We start from the raw sequence: 20660 nt of genomic DNA on the forward strand, positions 1-20660 counted from the left end.
TATGTTTCATCACCGACATAGGCTCAGGGCCAGGTTGAAGAAATACCATGACAGATTTTCTAACTAAAGGTTTTTTTAAAAGAAAGAATTGAAAACACTATTGGCAGTGTCCCTTCAAAAGCCAGAGTTAGCTACTATTGCATCACTATCAGAAAGAATTTTTTTCCTGCAACTTAACCTATTCAAGGCCCTCCCTGGAGTCTGAAATGTGCATTTCTCACTGACTTCAGTTAAAGTTTCACACACACCAGATCTGAAAGATAATGATCTTAAGATGTTTTGAGTCAAACTGTGCCTGTACACTCCCCATGTATGAAATGTCAACGTGCGCAAGGTTTCATTTTGACCCATAACATCTTTTCAGGTGTGTGAATAAATCTATCAGTTGGAAGGACAGCAGATTTGGCTGTGTATTTTGCCAGGCAAGAAGAATGATGCTAATCTCTACTATGGATAAAATATTAAACATATAAGAAAAATGACACACAAGCAATCCACTCAGGTTTCTACTCCTCAGCTCTACTGCTGATGAGGCCTTTCTTCGAAGGGAAGGCTATTCTTCTCTTAATTCCCAAGGTTAGCACTGATGTCATGTTTTCTAAAGGATCAATTTTTAGTGAATTTTCAGGGCCATGTTCTGGTTTCATTACTCCCAGGGATCACCAAGAACTGGGTTGTGGTATTACTTCATCCTTTAATACCAAACTGTTCTTCCCTGTTAAATGAAGAATTAAATGAGCTACATTTATGCCTCTTGTGAAGTGATCTGTGTAACCAGGCTTCTTTTCATCTATCCTGCCTTCTGTGAGTACAAGGAAAAGAAGGCAGGCAGAAGATGTCATGTAAGCTAAAACAAAATCCTCAGCAACCTAAGGAAAAATTTAAGAGGAAAGTTCTCATATTTTAGAAGAAAATTCTCACTCTAGAGAATGACATGTGTTAAGATGCATTGGTTGCCACAGACAACCGATGGCACTTGGGAACTTGCTCAGGTGCAAAATTATTGGTGTGTTGAACACCAAACCTGTTTTGTCTAATACCTGGCAGATAAAGACCTACACAGGAGACATATGCAGTTGCTTCTTGAAGGGGAGACGTTTAGAAATTTAGACCCAGAACCTTCTAAAATTCAGCTGAATGCTGCAAAACCTAAAGTGATACATCTGGTCAATGTGCAGTGCAGTTGAATGTGTTGAGATGACAACATATGCACAAAATCCATGGTCCTCGTTTTGGTAAGGCAAATTTCAAGGCATTTCCTCAGGATTAATAACCAGCCTTACCAAAATCCCCAAAGTGAAGCCACTGATTCCAAAGAAATGGTTTTATGGGCAGTTAATAAGTATCTACATAAAGGGGGGCTGGATTTGATGTTGTGACATGCACACCGCTAATCTCAGCTTCTGGACCAGCTCTGTGAAGACTATAAGCAGCTAACTTAGGCTAGAGCAGAGCTCAATGAGGCTGCTCTAACACATGCTATGGGCTGAAAAGACTGAATAGTTTCAGAACAGAGACTATAAAAGGTGATTCAACGTCACTTTTTGCTCTACTTCCTCTGCACTAAGAGACCAGGAAAATAAATGAAGGCTTTGGGGACAGGTAATAATTTTCTTTATTTTTATAGAGTGCCTAGAGCAGCAGGACCGGGCTTTAGGCACTCAGACACTCATTTCTGTCCCCTGCATGAGGCTGGCACAAGAACATGCATGTTTATGAGATTAACGAGATCAGGACATGTTATTGGCTAAGACTAACAATTTTTAGCTATGTCACTTCCCTTACGCAGATCATAAATGTGGTTTCAGATATATCTGCGCTGGAACAACACAGGAGGCATTTAAGGGATAAGAAAAGACTGCTGATGACAGGTAAGCCAGTTCTTCTCAGTGGTACCACTGGTCATAAACTGTGGCATGAGCATTTCGGTGCATCCTGTATTCCTCATCTAACGAAGCTGCAAGATGCTTAAATGCCAAAGACCGAATTTTACTCTTTGACTTCACTTCCAGCATGACTCATACTGCCGGTGTTAAAAAATATAGTACTTTTTCAGCGTTACATAGCACTTTTCCAAACAAGGATGATAATGGTTTCCACAAGTATTCCTAGGTTCTCAAAATTTAGATGGGAAAAGGAAGCACCACGCCAAGTGTATAAAGGAGGGAAACCAAATCACAAAAGAGGGATGTGACTGCACAAGCCTATACACCAATTTTATGAGAACATTTTAACAGAAGACTACCTTCTAGCTCGTGATGGCAATGGGAAACCATTCCTCTCTTTATGATTAGCAAGTGGGAATTATAACATGCAATGACAGAAGACTAGATCTCATATTTACCTCCTTTCCAATATTTTGCTGTCTCTGAAGGTTCAAGTTTTAAGAATGCATTTTTCACTAAAAGAGATAGTTTAGTGAGCACTTCAACTTACATTTTCTACTTTTAAGTGTATTCTTTAATATGGAATTCAATACCATATATTTCTGAGAAGTTTACCAAATTAGCCCAATTGACAGGAAATATGCATGGAATGGGACTTTAGGATAATATTCTTCCAAAAAAATTAAATACACAAAAATGTTAGTGCTATTACACATGTATAAACTAAACAACTTGTCTGGAAACATGTTAAAGGAGATTTGTAGAAGGTTCTAAAGGGTGCTGCTGTGCTATATTATAATATGCTGAGGTAAGAGAAAATGTTAATTACCTGCTGTGTAATCTTCCATTGTCTCCTTTAAAATACTTCTTTTTCAGTAATTAATGAATATTAAAGCAACCCAGAACCTAGGTCTAAATGCTATCCAAATTCAGAAAACTCGGGGCATTTGGAACTACATTTCAATGCTACAGAAATTCACTATTCCTGATTTAGCTCGCTGCCACCAGGCACTGCGGAAAACAGGGCAACAACTCATTATACTGTTTTGAGAGCTCTTACACAGTGGGAAAAGACTCAGCCGTATACACACACAATGTCAGAGATGGAAAAGACCCCCACTACATTAACCAGTCCCTCTCTTGGGGCCAAGGTAAAAAATGTGCTCTCCAGCATGTTTGCTAGGTATTTGTACTGCTTACTTTTAAAAGCCCCCAGAGATGCGCTGCCCCACCTTCTCACTCAGGAGCTGTTCCACAGCTCCATTCATTTCACTGTCAAGAAAGAGCTTTTACAGTTGAGTGCTATTCTGCTCTCAAAAATGACTACATAATAGAGAACCTTTTAATTTCCCATACATAGTCCCTGGGTATCAGAATTGCATCTATTTATTTCAGTGACTCAGACCCACTTGTACTATTTCTATTCCTGTTACCTCTGCAGAACAAAAACAGTTCAGAGGCAAGAAGCTGGCTTCTATTCCCTATTGTATGTGGTCAGTAGAGTTGGTCTCTTAGGCTGTGTACTTACAGTGGTGCAACTGCATAGATTAAAAAAACCAGCCCAACTCTTCCTTAAAGGCCATTTCAAATGGTTTGGCCTCAATTATATGCGATAACATGTTGGAAAAAAAGGGGGGGTGAGAGGAGAGACGGCTCTGACTCTGATTGCAGAAGGAATTTGCAGCACTGGTATGAAGACATAAGCAAGTACCTTTTCATTTTTAGACTGTGCCATGCCTAGTAAGTACCAGTCGTTTAAATGCAAGAACTTTATTGGAAGTACACTACAACTCCTGAGAATTTTTGTGCGATGAATTTTTTCACCCATACTGAACAGTCACACTAGATTTTCAGACAAACCATAGTATATAGTTCCTTCATTATGTCATTTTGGACACAGTGACCCAGTCCAGTTCCTCCCACACTATTTATCTTCTAAAGTTTATGTCTTTATTTCAATTTTTTTCATGTTTTTGCAAGAAATGGAAACAATACCTGGATGGTTCTCAGCAACTAAAAAAAGGTGGTGCTTTGAGCAGCAAATCTTATCTTTGCATTACCTTAAGAACACTCGCTTCTTTACAGATTCTAACAGTATGACCAGATGTCACTCAAGACAGATTTTGTGATCTGAGCACAGAGGCAATGTATTTAGCTATGCCAGTACACCAGAACTGCCAAACCAGTGCTGCAAACGCTGCTCCTGGCTGTTCTGTGTGACCTAAGTGGCTTCCCTCCTTCCCTCACTACAGAAACACCACAACTTTTTGTTATTATGGTCTGTAAGTAATACTTCCCATTCTCCCCTTCCTCCTTTTTCATGGATGACAGATTCAATTCAGTCAAGATCTCAAACACTACACAAAGGAAATGAGCTCATCTAGCATGCCTAGCGCCTCCCAATGTTTCAATCCACTGAAGGTTTTACACATAAAATCTCTACAGGACGAGAACACAGGTGCAGAAGGGAAAAACGAAGGCTATTAAAAATACGCTGGACTGTTTCGCTGCATTGAATCAGGCTAAATGATGAGTGAGACTAAAGAAACAAAATCTGCAACAATTTTCCTTGTGGCTGTTTCCGCACATCTTTTTAAAACTATTCCCCTCCCCAAGAGTTACTTACGTCTGTGGAGCTGGGGCTAGGCAGGGACACAGGCTGAACAGCTGCGGGAAAAGTAAATGTGGTCTCTGTCTTTTCATTTTCAGGGGAGTCAGGATAACTGGACAGAGGGGACGTGGGGGTCAAAGCCCCGAACCCCAGCACCGTGTTGTATTTAGGTGGACGACCTACATATCGACAACAGGGAACATAAAAAACAAACAAAAAAATAAAAAGGAAAAATGATCTTACATACCTTTGGCCAGTGGTCCTCATTGGCTAGCGTGAAAAAGGAAATGATGTAGCACAGAGAGGAAGTTAATATAAAAAGTTACAAGTAGAAAGACAGAAGCAAAGATTTAAACATTTTTTAGAAATCTTTCAGTAGAATTTTGCAAGGAAAGAACATTTAAAAGATGAATTTCAGAAGGAAACAGAAATAAGCTATGCAGAGGGTCAAAGAACCATTCCCACAAAACCAGTGTGGGGACACCTGTCACTCCTAGAAATGGGGCTATTCAGTTTTTAGGGAAAACATATTGGCTCCAAAGCTAGAGAGAAGCTACAATAACTACCATTAAATCCTTCCTACTGTTATCCTGCACCTCTGTATCTTTCTAGTACCAGCATAAACCTACACAAAGGTTAAGTCCTTTATCAGAGGCCAACACTCACCAACCCCCTCCTTTTCATCCCATTTTTTTAAACTCACTCACCCGCAGGTCAGCACTTTCTACCCTACCAGTACATTTTTTTTAAATCAGGCTACCTCAAGACTATCTCCAGTTGTCTGACCCATAACACCAGCCCTACAACCTGTAACCTACCACAGGTCTTCCACTGTAACCCCCAAATGCTATATTCTTTCTTAGACTTTCTCAGTCCAGTACCATTATGCACAACTCCTATATGCTCCTTTAGAGTAGCAGAAGCACAAAAAGCATCTGTAACAATTTTCATACAATTATGTATGCAAAACAAGACAGCAAAAAAAGCAGTATTTAACCATCATTTCTGCTTTCCTACTCCAGGGTAATTTATGGCTGTGTAAACACAAAGGAGTTCAAATTGAGGAATAATTCCCCAGATCTTATGTTTACAGATTGTCAGTCTTTACCTATTAATATTCCAAACCTTACATCTAAGGTCTGGATATGTTCCAGAACTAAGTATGTCCTTGGAAATGGATTTCTGATAGCGATGTCCAAGGCTGAAATTTCTGACATGCTCAGCACCATCTAGAATTAACTAAAGCTTTCAAGGGCACATGCTTGCATAAGCCTTTCACCTAATATATTGCTATGCTAAATCACAAAACAAATGTATACAACCAAATCTTTTGTCAATTGAAAACGCATGCTACTAATTTGGTGCTGATGCAAGGTACAGGCTCACAACAGGGTGTGAGAAAAAAAGAGAAAGTATAATAGCAGTCAGTATGCAAAAACAGGCTTAGAGAGCATCAAATACAAAAGCATACAATTGTTTTCATTGATACAGTAATTGTTCACAATGAGTTATAAAATAGAATTAAGACATCATTACTAGAAGGAGCATTTACTTATCCACAGAGTATATACAAAACTCTCTCTCTCTCTAAAATCTACATAATATCTTTTGAAAAAATATAGTTAACGTTATTAGAGGAAGTAGAGACTGATGTCTTTTATTTAGAAACAGCCTAGCTGTAGAAGTGTCAGCTTTGCCACATTGCCTGCTGGACTGAAGAGGTTTATCAAGGGCAGAACACATCAAATGAGTATTTGACCTTGCAGCCCAAAACCCAAAGGCAATGGAAGTGGTCAGTGCTAGGTAGGAGTGTGTTTTTTTAATCTGATTGATTATTTTTTTCCAGACTGCAAACTTGGGAATAGAGGAGGTATTACAAATCTTTTAAGACTGTGGAAAATCATTAAAAATCAGAGAGAGACTGTCATATATGTGTGGTTGATACCATGCACAAAATAACGTATCTCATTCTCTCCCGCGCTGTTTTGACTCATCTGTTTCACCATAATCTAAGTCTTAAAATTTCACCTTTTCTGTAGAAGGATTTCTGCTGAAAAATACCACATACCCATATGAAAGATCATCTCTGGCACTCTGGTTGCAGAGAAGTGCTCAGTATAAGCACGATAGACTTGTTCAAGATAAATTATTTTGAAAGACCCATCTCTACTCCCAGTGGGAAACAAGGCTCTTGTCACACTAAGTTTCCTCATCTATTGAGGGCACAGACTTTTTTTCCATAGCCGCCTTCTTCTTGTCAGATACAATTTAGTTAATAAAAAGAGGATCGTGACAGCAGCTTTATACCGCTAAATGATGTACAAACATTTCACCTTTCACTTTGCTCTGTTTATCGTTTGGGGTTTTTATTGGCATTTTTTTGTTGTGTTGAGAGTGAAACTGAAAAAACCATTCAGATGCCTAAAAAAATCTGCTATGCTAATCCCTACAAGTCATCACCTTTGTCTACAATGGAAATTTACTGGACAAATAAAGTACTGTACAGTCCTTCCTTGTTTTGCTCTTCAAACCAGCAAGGGGACTGCAAATGCAAGACAGAGGAAGAGGTATACAGCAGGGAGACAGGTCTAAGTATACCTCACCTCTTTTACGTGTCCCGGGATGCATTGTGCTGTTCAGGTACGTGACCGCACTCTTCTTGCGCTGCAGGGAAGAACATGACAATTTTTGTTGGCTAACATTTTTGGCAATGACTATATGCAACATTTGAGGAACAGCACAGCAATACTAAATGAGATTATTAGCTGTTCCATTTTCTGAAATACAGCTAGCTAAATAAACAGGTTAGGTTTTTTACACTATTTCTGACATCTGGAATGCTTCAGGCTGAGTGTGAGCTGACCTGAAGGTAAAGCTAACACACAATGTCATTTAACATCAGCTTTACATAGAAGGCAGAAAAAGATGTAAGTATCAGAAAAACATCCCAACATATTTACTATTTAAAATTCCAAGGGCCATATCATAGCAATGGTCTTTTGAATTATAAATGATAGATTACCTGTCTAGTAAGGACTGAGATAGCTTAGGAGGTAGCAACATCGCAGAGACACACAAGCTCAGAATAAAAATATCAGCTTCCCCCTGTAAAAAATTATTACCTCAGGCTCAAAAACAGCTCCACTGTACACTGGATTTGCTGTTGTTCTTCTTTTCCTCTCTTGTCGCTTACTTTGGATTTCTTGTAAAACAAAGCATTCAGGTTAGAAAAAAAAGTGTCTCAGAAATTATATGAAGTCCTCAGAATTCAGTTTGCATGAGAGGAGAGCCGTGAAGATTTATACAAGACACCAATCATGCTGAATATATACAACTTTGTTATACTTCTAATTTCTGAAGGATTGAAAACTGAGAGCTGACATGGAGTACAAATACAGTGCTCAACTAACTAATGAAACAATTGCCATCTTCTTGCCAAGTACTTCACAATTAGGACATTTTAAACTCATAGACATTGTAACTGGGATCTAAACCAAAAATCCTCTGGTAACCTTGTTGATACTTAAAAATAAATGCAGTATAGAAATATGCAACCTGTTGAAATGTTGTGCTGTATTTCACTGTATAGGATTAAGGAGTTTAAATTATAAAACCAATTATAATCTACTAACTCATTCACTACAGATTACAGTCCCATGAAATCAAGAAATAAATGAAAAATCCAGATGTTGGTTATGGTAAAATTATCCATGGTGTAACTTTGCAGATACAGGGGTTGTCCAGAAAGCAGTGGGATAGTCACAAATTTCTTTCCTACCAGTAGAGCACACACTTTTTTTCCAACCACTGATCTCTGCTGCATAAGCAACTGCATTGTTTCAATATAATTAGAGGAATAAAAAAGTATGTGTAACAAAGTCAGATCAAGAGTACAGACATCCCAAACATACTTTTGTGCAAGAAAATACTGCATTTAATACAGAAATACTTCGGAGCCATACTTCCAATTCAGAATGGCCATGAAACATGGAGCACAAGAACCAATTTAATACATTTTTCCTACCTTCCAGATGGTCGTGAGTAACTAGTCCCAGAGACACCATGAAGGCAAGTTTCTGTGAGGGGGAAGAAAAAAAGACAAGTCCAACCATTAGGATCAGCTATGTCACCTACGTCCTTTAAAGTGAGCTGACAGGTAACTAAAGAACAAAAATGTTATTAGTGACACTTTGCTTCTATAAATCACTTTTCATTCATATGTGGCAAACTGCTTTACAGGGAATAGATGATAGTCTCATTTTGTAGCTCGGAACTGAGGCTGAGATACAGGGAAATGTCAATTGCTTATGAACACAGAGCTGGCAGAGCTGGGGACAAAAAAGTAGTTGTTTTAACTTCCAGTCCAATATTGAATCAACTATTTAATTGGCTCTTAGAAAACATCAACACAGTTCAATTGCCAGCAAAATACTGCCACTTGAAGACCATTCTCTATATATTGCAAACTACAAGGAGAAACTCTGGTTTACATTTGCCATTCTATAAAAGCTATGGCTTTCTTAAAGGACTCCAACTTTAATGCAGGAAGTGCAGACATATCAAAATCAGAATTTGTACTGACAACAGTTAATGCTTACACGGTGGTCAGTTTGAATCCATGTACAAAAACAAATGCAGCAGACCATTTAGATGTAATACGTTCCAAAATTCTGTATGGTAGAAAAGGTTTAAAGAATAGCTAGTCTGGCCACTCATTTCCTCCAAAACCAACTGGACCTAAACTGGAACAAAACCTGGGCAGAATGTGAACATATATGACTTTTTCCTGCTCACCAGAGCAGAATTATTTTATAAAGCAGAATAAAGATATTTCTCCAATGCTAAAAATAGCTCCAGAAGTCTAAAACCACAAAGGAATGGAAATCAACACTGTAATCTAAGCCTCCTTGTTGAAGAATGTATCAGAGGGAAATTACAATCTTCTAACTTACAAGACTCAGAACTCAGATGCATTCCAGGACTAAAAAATGCTACGCATTATATTGATTTAAATTTCTTATTTAGTCTTATCAACTACTGCCGCCCAACAGGAATGTATGGAATGTTAAAGTCAAAGAGTCTTGAGGGAACAGAGGGGGAAAAATGTTTTCTGAAGGACAGAAGGTTTCCTTTGTTTCTTAATAGAAAGTGTGTTCTGATACCTGTGGATTTTCTTCTCGTTTTGGCTTCGGTGCAGCAGGTGGTGTAACTGTACGACTTTCTGTTTGCTTCTCTTCTGCTTCCACATGTGGTTTAATAGTCTGAAAAGAAACAGTGTTGCTCTCATTCAGGATAAGAATGATGTTTTTTACTTTGACTAATAAAGGAAAACAAATACTTTCACAGACACAGGAGAAAAACAGTTTAAAGCCAGCAGTGTACTAACAAAGACTTAATTGAGGAATCTGACATGAGAGGAATGTTAAATAAAGTGCTTCCCTTTAACAAAAGATGAAACAGCTTTACCAATACACCATTAACCCACGCAGCCATGCAAACAGTAAAAGTAATCTTAAGAGTTAACAGAAATCACTATATAGTATTGGAAAACAGACACTTCAAGAAAAAGTAACCCATGGAAGAAACCATTCTGCATGGCACATGCGCTTTGTACTTCCTGCTCTTAAGTCTTCATATTTCATAGAATATGGATGGCTCAAAAACTGTCTCTCTAACTCCTATGATCTCAGGTATTTCTAAGCTTTTTTGTTATCTGAAGCCATACTCTTCTGCAATGGTATCACAAACCCTGCATAACAATCCTTCGCACATGGCATAGCTGTTGAGGCTCCAAATAGAGTGAGGCAAGCTATGGAGAGACAAACTTGTCCCCTTTATGATATGGAGAAAATACACAGAAAAATTTATGTATTAACTAAACCTCCACCATTCTTCTGTATGTTTTTCAACAGCTGAATTGCCAGTAATTATTCAAAGAGCAAATGAATATTGATGACATCAAAAGGAACAGGCATCAAAATATACTATTGTAGAAGTACAACTTCAAATCATACAAAAAGGACACACATCGCTGAGCAACATGTGGAACAGCCTTGAGGTATGCAAGAACCTATGCATGAGAATTCACAGGCAGAACTGAGCATGAGCTTATCTCATTTGCACAGTGTCCATAGGTGACTTCAAAGGCAGCTAACCTCAAAACACAATAGTCTATGAAAGAGTTATAAGTGAAATATATACTACTACTATTTTTCTATATCATCTAAACAACATGTTATAGATAATTCATTATATATGATACAGTTTATACTAACACATAATATAAAAAGAGTTAAAAGTAAAACATATTGTTTTACTTGAGCTGAATGTCAAGGACTCTCAGTTGCTGACTAAAGTCAAGTCTTACATTAACTAAAGTAATGTTTTATTTTATAAAATTCTTTTCTGGAGGGAGACCTTAAAACTAAACATCTAGAATTCTCTGTTTCTGAGGGTCTCCTTTCCCCTCAGTCAATCCAATTTAGTCACAGGGAACTATCAGTCTTCAGAAGCTGTGTGAGACTACTTTTTCTCCCATCATAAGACTGCAAGATCAATGAAGAAATGTCTACATTTATCCTATTAAATATCCAAGCAATTTGATGTAATTTTTGCCTTTCACGTAGCCATCCTTTAAAAAACAGAAACAGAAAATATTTTTCCAGTGTTTCTTAAAGGCTTGATATGAACATGGATTGCAGTTTGTACTTGGTCTCCAAGATTCTAGTACAGTCCTACAATGTAGCTTGCTCATGAACTGCTGGTTAAGACAGTAGTGGGAGCAGAAAACACTGAAGCATGAGAAAAAAATTCCAATGGCCCACATTAAAGAAAAACTTCTACCCCAAGAGTTGCAAGTTATTCCACAATTTGTACTGTTGTTGGAACACAAATATCCCCAGTACCCACTGAAAATTTCTCCATGGTTGTCGTCCTCTCCAAAGCGTCACAGTAAAGCAATAAACTCAGTACGCTGCATTAGTGGATTCTTTCTTGTCTGTACCTGTTTTTCAATGTTTGGTTTGCTGATCTGTACAGTCTGAGGTCCAGCGAGCCTGGTACCCGGTGCTGCTATCACGATGCTGGTGAGCTGTGCCATAGGGAAAGTTTTGGCTATGGTTGCTGTCTGCCCATTAACTACACGAACTGGATGTATGGAGTTCTGAGAGTTGGGTAAAGAGGTGGGTGTGAACTTTGTTGTCAACATCACAGGCCTCTGAATAAGCTGAGGAGCTGCAAGCATTGGAGGAGGTGCTGGGGCAATAGGAATGTTATTTTGGGCAACTGGTTTAGGTCGAACCTACAAAACCAGAGAAAAACAAAAAAAAAAAAAAAGAAAAGAAAAAAGAGAGAGATAAGTCTATCAGTATTTCAGATGAGCTTTTATACTAAGTCTTACAATTCAGTCTGTATAATCTGCAGAAGGTTGCTTGATTTTTTTATAGAATGTCATTTTTAGTGTAGTGTTTTAAGTACGGAAAAGCCGTGTTTTCAAACCTCCTTGCATAAAACCAATCCATAATGTTTGCATATGCAGTCACTGTCCCTGAAATGGTATTTGGATGCACAGACACTTATACTGCAAGTCTATTGAGAAGTGCCTTATTTGTAGCTAAATTAACTTATTGGTTTTGCAAGCCAAAAAAATCATGTAATATTTACAGGCACAGCTGAGGCGATCATGTTAAAAGTGTGTCTCAGGGCTTTATACTGACCCTCCAAGAAATCATGAACAGCTGATTGTGCCCTGAAAGAAATAATTAACTTTTCAGCAAAACTCTGTTACCTTTATCAACGCTATGTATTATTTAGACACTTGCACAACCATTTTTGCTAAGATTATACATTAATGCCTCATTGAAAGTGCTAAAGGCTACAGGTAAATGCAGCCATTACTCTTTTCTTCATTCACCACAGAGAAAAGAAGCACAAGAATCTTCCAATACTCCACCGCCAATAATTGCTTATTTCTTGCCCATTGTTAAGTTTGTGCTTATCAGATCATTACAGAATATGGAAGCAGAATACATTACTCTGAAAAGAAAAGTCTTTTTCCTTATTTGATTCCAATTGTCCTATCCACTTTTAATCCTCCATAATGCATTTTATCATGGAAAACTATGTCACATTCCAACAGCTCTCACTATCCCTGAATCTTAACCAGTTTTTTCTTTTTTAAAAGATTTAGACTTCTATTCACAGCACCACATATTTCTTACAAATGAAACACTTCCTCCTAGATTTTTATTTTAAATCCAGCAGCAATCTGTGTCTTTCTCAAACCATGAAAAGAAAAGCCAAACACAAATTTTACCGCTCAGCTGCAAACAGAGGTCGATCTCTGTTGCAATAAAGAAATACTTCGAAAAATCTAGACACATTTCATTTTTCCTTTTTTTGCTCATAAGCAGCAAACAACACTTACACCAATTGGTCTTGGGTGAAGCTTTGATTTTGCTGACACCTGTTCTATGGTTTCATTTCATTTGATACAAATGGGATCATACACAAACATCATATATGAATTTCATAATCACAGACTGATGCAGGTTGGGAGACAGCTCAGGAGGTCTCTAATCCAATTGCCTGCTCAGAACAGGCCAACACTAAGTGTATACCCGTTTGCTCAGGGCTTTGTCCAGACAGGTTTTTTAAACTCCAAGGATGGAGTTTCCATAACATCTCTGGGAAGCCTCTTCCACTCCTAATTGTGCTCAAAGAAAGAACTGTTTCCTTATACACAGTCTATACCTTCCCTGTTCCAATTGATCATCAGTGTTTATAGTTCTCCTGCCAAGCACCTATGTCTTCACCTTCTTGCTAATTTCCTTGCTGATATTAGAAATAAGGCTGCTGTTAGGGTGCTCCCGAAAACTCTTCTCCAAACTGAACAAGGCCTGACCCCTCAGCCTTCCCTTGCAGGTCATATATTCCTGTCCCTCAACTATCTAAGTGGCCTTTCTTCCCTGGGGTTCATTCAAATGTATCAGGCCAAGGGGTCCAAAATGGCATGCTGTGTATCAGATCCAGTTTTACAGCTGCTGAGGAAACATGGAAAATCTCTACCCATAGTCTACTGGCTGTGGTTCGGTCGGTACAGCCCAATATGCTGCTAGGCTTCTTTGCCAGGGCACACTGCTAGTTTAGCTACTGCCAAGCAAGACCTTTTAAACAGTGCTGCCCCCCAGCCAGTACCTACGCAGGGGATAGGCTACTCCTGGTACAAGACTTTGCCTTTTTCTGTGCTGAAGTTCAAGAAATTCCTGTTGCTCCAATCCTCTATCCTGCCTAGAGCCCTCTGAATGTCAACATTGCCCTCAGAAGTATTGACTGCACCCTCGAATTTGGCATCATCTACAAATCTGTTAAGGCTGAATCATCTCCTTGACCATATCACCAATAAAGACAGACAAAAATTACGTTCACAGAAAGTATCTCCTATCTATTCTATAATTAAGCTGCTTCTTCTATTGGCTGTTCTCTGTGCACTCACCTGTGGAAGAAAATTTGGACGAGGAGTAAGTCTGGGAGGAGGGATGAACTGCGGCACTTTTATGGGCTGAGGTGTAGCCTGAACCTGCTATGAGAACACAAGAGAGCTCAGTAAGAGGAAAGCAGTTTGAAGTTGTTCACCAAAATCAACATCCTGAACGTATTTTCAGACCTCGTGTCCCTGGTTTTCCACTCTGTAAATAATTCTTCACAGGAACAGGTTCTTCATTAGAAATGTATTAAACACAGAGCTAATCTTTCTTTCCAGTTCCCACACATCTTGCTTCATAAAACAAAAGTATCTTTCCTTTCAGCTGAACTGTACTAACTACTGGACTCTGCAATCTAAAATAATTTCATACTGAAGATGATGAAAACTCCTGTTGTTTTAATAGTTAAAAACTGGCTTTAGAGACAAAAAAGAATAAGGGACTTTGATGTCTAGCTAAATGAGCTTTCATATTGAATGTTGTGCAGAAGAATGAAAGAGCATCTCACTCAAATAGAAAACATCTGGTAGCTACCACTCTTTTAGCCATAGTAATGACTCTATGAGTGGCTCAAATACACAACCTGAAAATTTCAAAAGTAGGCCATTCGTTTGAAACAATTAAGATCTGATTTTAAGGTATGTTAAGTACTTCCCCACCTAACTGAAATCAGTTGGATGGAGCTGCCACTTGATTACCCTCTGAATAGCACTGCTGGCTACCCTAAATTGAGTATCCAGTGAGGTTCTCTGACATTAATGGCCATGTTCGTTTCCACCCTTCTGTTCACCCATACAAGACTGTAATTTACTTCAAAAAGGTCTTGTACTGATTAATTAATGCTTAGTAAAATATTCTGAGATTTTTGATGGAATTTGCTCCAGAAACATAAATCATGGACTATTATTAAAACAGAATCGCCTCTCAAACCTAAGTTAAGTTATTCAGCAAAGAAATGAAGCAGAGACACAAAGGACAGATGACAGTGGTGCAACGGATGACATGGCAAAAGGGAACAGTAGAAAAAACTCCATTCAAATAGTCCTCTCTGTTCTGATTGCAAACATATGGCTCACTGAGAAGCAAAATTAATTCCATTTGCATTACTGAACTGTATTTTTAATAAGATAAATGGGATTTATGCTTAGTGAAGTCTTAGCTTTAGTCCAGAAGCAAAATTTCCCTGCCAAGATACTACACAATGCCTGGTTTCCAGACCAAGAAGCCTATATAACCCAATTCTAAAACATTGCTTCTTCCTAGGTGGGTAACTATTCCAGAAAAGACTATATGATTTAATCAAAGCACTTTCCAAAATATATGCTTAGAGAAACAGGATCTGTATATGTGTGTGAAAAAGTGGCAAGTGAAGGCACAGTAGTGGGCAGCATTAGGGGATGTGTCTGACAGAAGAGACTTTGTAGACTTTATCATGCAAAGGGAATGAGACAGATGGACTAAAAAAAATCCAAAATGAAAACCCAAGCTGATCAAATGAAGGAAGTCTGACAACTCTTTTACCAAAGAAAAGAGTAAGAATTCTGCAGAACACAGCCAAATAGGTAGGGGCAAAACAATCATTACTTCTCCATGACTAGCAATTACTAACAGGGGAAACTTTACTCAGAGGTGATGACAGCACTGATTTAATTCTATAAAGTAAAACAGTAATAACAACCCATGTAGACAGCAAAGGCTTTTCTCTTAGATTATCATTTTAACAATGTCAACTACTGAAGACTCACGACATGTCCCCGCTTTTCTCCTTTCTGTGCAAAAACCTGAGTGTTTATTTTTTTTCCAATAGCCTTCTTGTAAGGCAAACCCACACATATCTGCAGGGCAAACACATGAAATGCTTACCAAAGTTACTGTGTTTTTTGCCACTATTTGGACTGCCTCAGCTCCTGGCCCAGTGACCTTATTTGTTGTCTGGAGGTTGACTGGCGCATTCTGCGCATCAGTGCTGAGGACTGCTTTCTGATTGTTGTTGATAGCAGTAACCATGGCAATGGTAGGTCTCTGACCCACAACAGAGGCAGGCATGGTCGCAGTTGCTGCTTTCAAGACGAGAGGTAGTGTCTTAGTGGTGATCATAGAAGCCGTAGTTACAGTTTTCTAAGGGAAAGAGAAAATACACTGTAAGAGACAGAGACACTTCATATCAGACAGGACGTGGGTTGGATAGTCAGAAACAATAGGCAGCAGAAGAAAGAAAAGGCAGCAGTGAGTCTATCTACCTACTGTTCAGACAAGCACATCATCCTAGTCCCTGAAAACTGGATAGCTAGAAAGAACTCTCATGAGGCACCTGTTGGATCTATTTTAATCATCTACAGCATTACAGATAGATTAAAAAAAATATCTAGAAAATGACAATCAAGTGTTAGTAGTGCCATATGCATATTTGGATCTTTCAGCTTCAAATTACTTTCAAACATGTACAGCTAGTGGCAAACCTATAAGGTGGAGGTTATGAAACACATCAGCGAACTAGCTTCTCACCAATTGAAACTCAGATTTTCAAATGGGAACTCCAGTTACAGAGATCCTCTCAATCAGACGCAGAGGGAGAAAACATTCATAACTTGGTTTCTTGCAGAACAAAAATGTATTTTTCATATCCCAAATCTCAGTTTTAGCCACACATACAGTTATTTAGCTCTTAACTAATCTTCCTGAGAGTATCAGAGGAGCTACCCTGAAGTTGTAAGAGCTGGCTCTTAGTCTGTCCAGCTAAAGGCAACTAAATTTAAGGTTGGTTTTGGAACATGCATGTGATGCCACGATTGCTCTTTGCTGGTTTTAAAGAGAGTGATTTTGAATGACTTAATGCTCACATTTATCTGAAATGCCTGAATAGGCTATCCCCACAAATTCCAAAATTAACACAACTATAATTTCGTAGTTTTGTTTCAAAATGTACTGTCTTCTAAGATATTAAGTAAACTGCACAATTACAAATCTCATTCAACAAGCAACAAGCCAAGAGAGTCTCCGTATAAAAACCAAAACACAAATGCTCACAGAAAACTCATGACAAGTGAGACTCATCAGAATAGCAAGTGAGCTCATTTCTTTCCCTTTGGTGTAAAAAAATCCATTGCACTAATAGTACTGCATCTTCAAAACAGCATGATCAAATGCTCTTAGTATTAAATAACCACCGTTTCGTCCAGATATCAGTGCTAGGCTCTACAATCGGAAGAAATGGAGAACCAGATCAAGCAATCTATTTCATGTTCTGAACATGCCTGATTTAGACTACTTGATTTTAATTACATAAGATCCTTCTCTTCTTTCTAATAAAATAATATATTTCCAGTTCGATTCTTCACCAATTTTATTTCACTAAACAAAAATACAGTTTACCTTCACACCTCTAATTTCATAATGCATAAACTATATCGCCTAAGTGTTAATTACGCATGAGTGCGAAAAAAATTCACTGTAAAATGCCAAATCAAAGGATAATTCAGGCTTCAATTTTATACATTTATACAAAATCCAGAACCAATTAACTTTTCCTTGTTGCAACACGAACAATTCCCTTAACATTTCATCTGAGATTCAATAGTTTCTTATAGACCTCTGCAGCACCTTCTCTGAAGCAAGAAGCTCCGTTTTCCTAATGCAGTAATGTTATTCAAGCTTTTCCAATAAGACATAACATGGTATCCTTTTCACAAGCATTACAGTAATCCACAAACATTTTAAAGAAAAGTGAAATCAATCATATAATACAAGACTGTGACCTTTTCAAGGGTTCTACCAAGTCTGTAAGTACTAAGAGTAGTTTCAGTCAGCAAATCACAGAGCTTGAATATACCTGTTACTTTGCCAGGCATTAATTATCTTGGTTATCCTAAAAAATTTTCAATGCATGAATTCATACCGAAGTCGCATTCATAGTAAGTCTGCATTACTTTATAGAATAACACTGCAATAATATGACCTTTTCACAAGCCTTGTGCTTTATGAAAACGTAAAAAGTCCTTCTTACTTGACTATAGTAAGTATATTAAAACGTCAATACGAAGGCAGCATATATACCTTGATTCCTAAACTTAATTGCTCTGAAAATAATCACCGAAAGCATTCCCTTTACTGGCACAGCCTTGGAAGATATATTATCTACAAAAGTAGGCACCAAAAAAATTTCTAGACAGACATAATATTTCACTTTTCGTTGCTGAAACAGATTGACGGGCAACAGGATAGAGGCACAACCTTAGATGCAAAACATGTACAGGAGTAAGTGAAGCTACTTCAGAATTATACCAACATAAATAAAACAAGAAAAGTGTTAATGACAAAAGCTAGCTTATTTATTCAAATGAGAGGATGACCCGCCTTTCAGTTTGTAATTACTTTCCAAGGACAACTGTACCAATGGCAGTCAGAAGGCTGTAGCAGTTTTTTGACTGTTTCACTAGAGGGCTCTTTAACTTTGAACAAGACCTCAGTTTTCACAACCCCAGAGATGACCTGGAAGTTAATGCACGAACACAAAAGTATGGAATATGGAGAAACACATGAAACTGCTTTTTGCCATCACGTTTCCTGTCTGAAAAAGAGAAATCAGTGATAGAGCACAGATGATCCATTGTTTGCCTATAAATATTTTAGAACACAGTAATATTGACTTCTTTATTCTCTTTTAGCTTTGATATTGATGTTGTTGCTCAGAGATGCCTTTTTTTTAGTTAAGTTTACTTCACTTCTTCAACGTTCTTTTCTCAAAAATACAATTATCTAAGCCTCATAAATACTCTTCTACAGCACATCCGAAACAACTTCCAGAGTTAATGACAGAACTAATAGCCTAATCGTTTCTCTCATCTTCTTTCAGGAAAAGGGAAGACAAGAATGACAATTGGTGGGTCAAAGCCATTGTGAGTCACTGCAATGTGCATAAAGTAAACTTCACAGATTAATTCTCTTATCTGCCTGTCCATGTGAACATGAGCTGCTGAGATTGCAACAACAGCAAAAAAGACCTCACATATACTTCTTTCTACAAAACACTTCCCTGCACTTTCTAGCTGTTTTATTAGAGCAGTTTTGGGATCCTTCATATTTCAGCAGGAGAAAGTTGGAATTCCCCTCCCAGTAGAAGCAGGTCACTTTCTCTGGTGAGTTCTGGGATTATGTCTCTTACACTATACTGCACTGAAATCCAGTCTATCTTCCCAATAAAGGCACTACTTTCCAAAACTCAGACTTTGCAACTGAAACTGTACACTTTTAGATCAATCTTTGCAAACTCAAGTAAGTATTATTTGACATGAGTTACATCTGTTTAAAAAGAACCAAACAGAAAGAAGAGGTAACGGTTTTCTCACATTTTGTTCACAGATGCAGTGGGCACTTTGTTAGTTTTGTGAAAATAAAGTATTTCAGTCATACACCTCATACAGTGTGTGTAAAGCATCTACCGTTTCTCGAGACCTACTGGACAGCTAACCATTCAGTCACCAATGGAAAACATAGGTTGCTGAACTTTCATTTATTTTTAAGAAAGGTGACACTGACGCTGCCTCCCTTCTTTTCTCCGAGATTATGATTTGACTTGTAAACACCACATAGTTTTTTGGACTCAGACAGGAGATTATTGTGACAAAACCCCACAAGGTCCATACATGCATCTACATTGAAGGAGAAATTCATATTGGTACACTAACAGGCAGAAGTGAAAGTCTGACATTTTCTCTCTACACTTTTCTTCCATATGTCTTTTAGTGAACATCACATTTAGCAAGGAAAAGAATTACTGTAGAGACTTTTACCTGTGATCCAATCACGTTTGGAGAGGGTGCAGTAGACTGCTGCTGCTGTTGATGGTGATGTTGCTGTAGCTGTTGTAGTGGTTGTGGCTGTGGTGTCTGTAGTTTGTTTTCTGACTGTGACAATGGCTGTATTTGAAACTTACTGTCTGGCTGTTCCTGCTTCACTATCAAATTCTTTCGAAGCTGTTCCACCACTCTTTTCTACCAGATAAATAAAAACATAAACAGAAATGATCACAGTTATTTAGCTGCACAATTTAAGGTAATAACACCTAAAGTTATATTTATTTAATGTAAATTAAGAACTCATCAGAAGGGATTAGTTTGGAATTTTAAAAATTGATATTATCTAAAAGGCACAGCATCAAAATCGGCCACAGAGAAGCATGGCTACCCAGCAAGGTGAGCTTGCTGTCTTTGTAAAAACCCACTCACCAAAATTCAGCCTATCCATGAACCAATGCAAGATCTCATTAACCTGTATTCACTTGAGATGCGCTAGCACTCTGATTCCGAAGTTTCTGATTCCTTCAAACACCATGCACCATTCCTAAACAGTGCTGAATAAGGACAGCAGGTCAAAGCCTCGGTGAGGACTTCAAGGCAATAGGGCTGCTATTTTGTACCAGGCTTTGAAACTGAGTGGAGATTTAGCCAGTTTGAATGCAAAGTGGGGAATAGGAAGGGCATGGATGGGTGGTCATTCTGTTCAATATTCTTGTCACCTGAAACACGGCTACCTATATGGGAAGGGATAACCATTGTGTATCTTTAGACGCTAACTCAACAGATTTAAGAGCAGACCAAGTGGCCTGCAGGATAAGATACCACGGCGCCACAGAGGTAATAAGTGCTCACAATCTATGTTCACAGAATCATAGAATCATTTGGG

The 20660-nt window shown here is 38.2% G+C and overlaps 1 protein-coding gene across 8 annotated transcripts in view; it reads right to left on the reverse strand.

The window, feature by feature from the left end:
• The window catches only part of PHF21A (PHD finger protein 21A), a 136983-nt gene that overhangs the window by 15169 nt on the left and 101154 nt on the right, over positions 1–20660 (reverse strand). For 5 of the 8 annotated variants that reach the window (XM_054068695.1, XM_054068693.1, XM_054068696.1 and 2 more), the window contains 9 exons: positions 19769–19969; positions 15843–16097; positions 13991–14077; positions 11501–11797; positions 9660–9758; positions 8522–8573; positions 7620–7699; positions 7101–7161; positions 4513–4676 (listed from right to left, as the gene is read on the reverse strand). In XM_054068695.1, the coding sequence (XP_053924670.1) occupies positions 4513–4676; positions 7101–7161; positions 7620–7699; positions 8522–8573; positions 9660–9758; positions 11501–11797; positions 13991–14077; positions 15843–16076 (1074 nt within the window). In that variant the 5' untranslated portion in view covers positions 16077–16097; positions 19769–19969. Of the gene's footprint in view, positions 1–4512; positions 4677–4744; positions 4768–7100; positions 7162–7619; positions 7700–8521; positions 8574–9659; positions 9759–11500; positions 11798–13990; positions 14078–15842; positions 16098–19768; positions 19970–20660 lie in introns of all 8 variants that reach the window. The other 3 variants (XM_054068692.1, XM_054068690.1, XM_054068691.1) reach the window with 3 other exon arrangements.

Source organism: Cuculus canorus, chromosome 5, assembly GCF_017976375.1.
Source record: "Cuculus canorus isolate bCucCan1 chromosome 5, bCucCan1.pri, whole genome shotgun sequence".
NCBI lineage: Eukaryota > Metazoa > Chordata > Aves > Cuculiformes > Cuculidae > Cuculus > Cuculus canorus.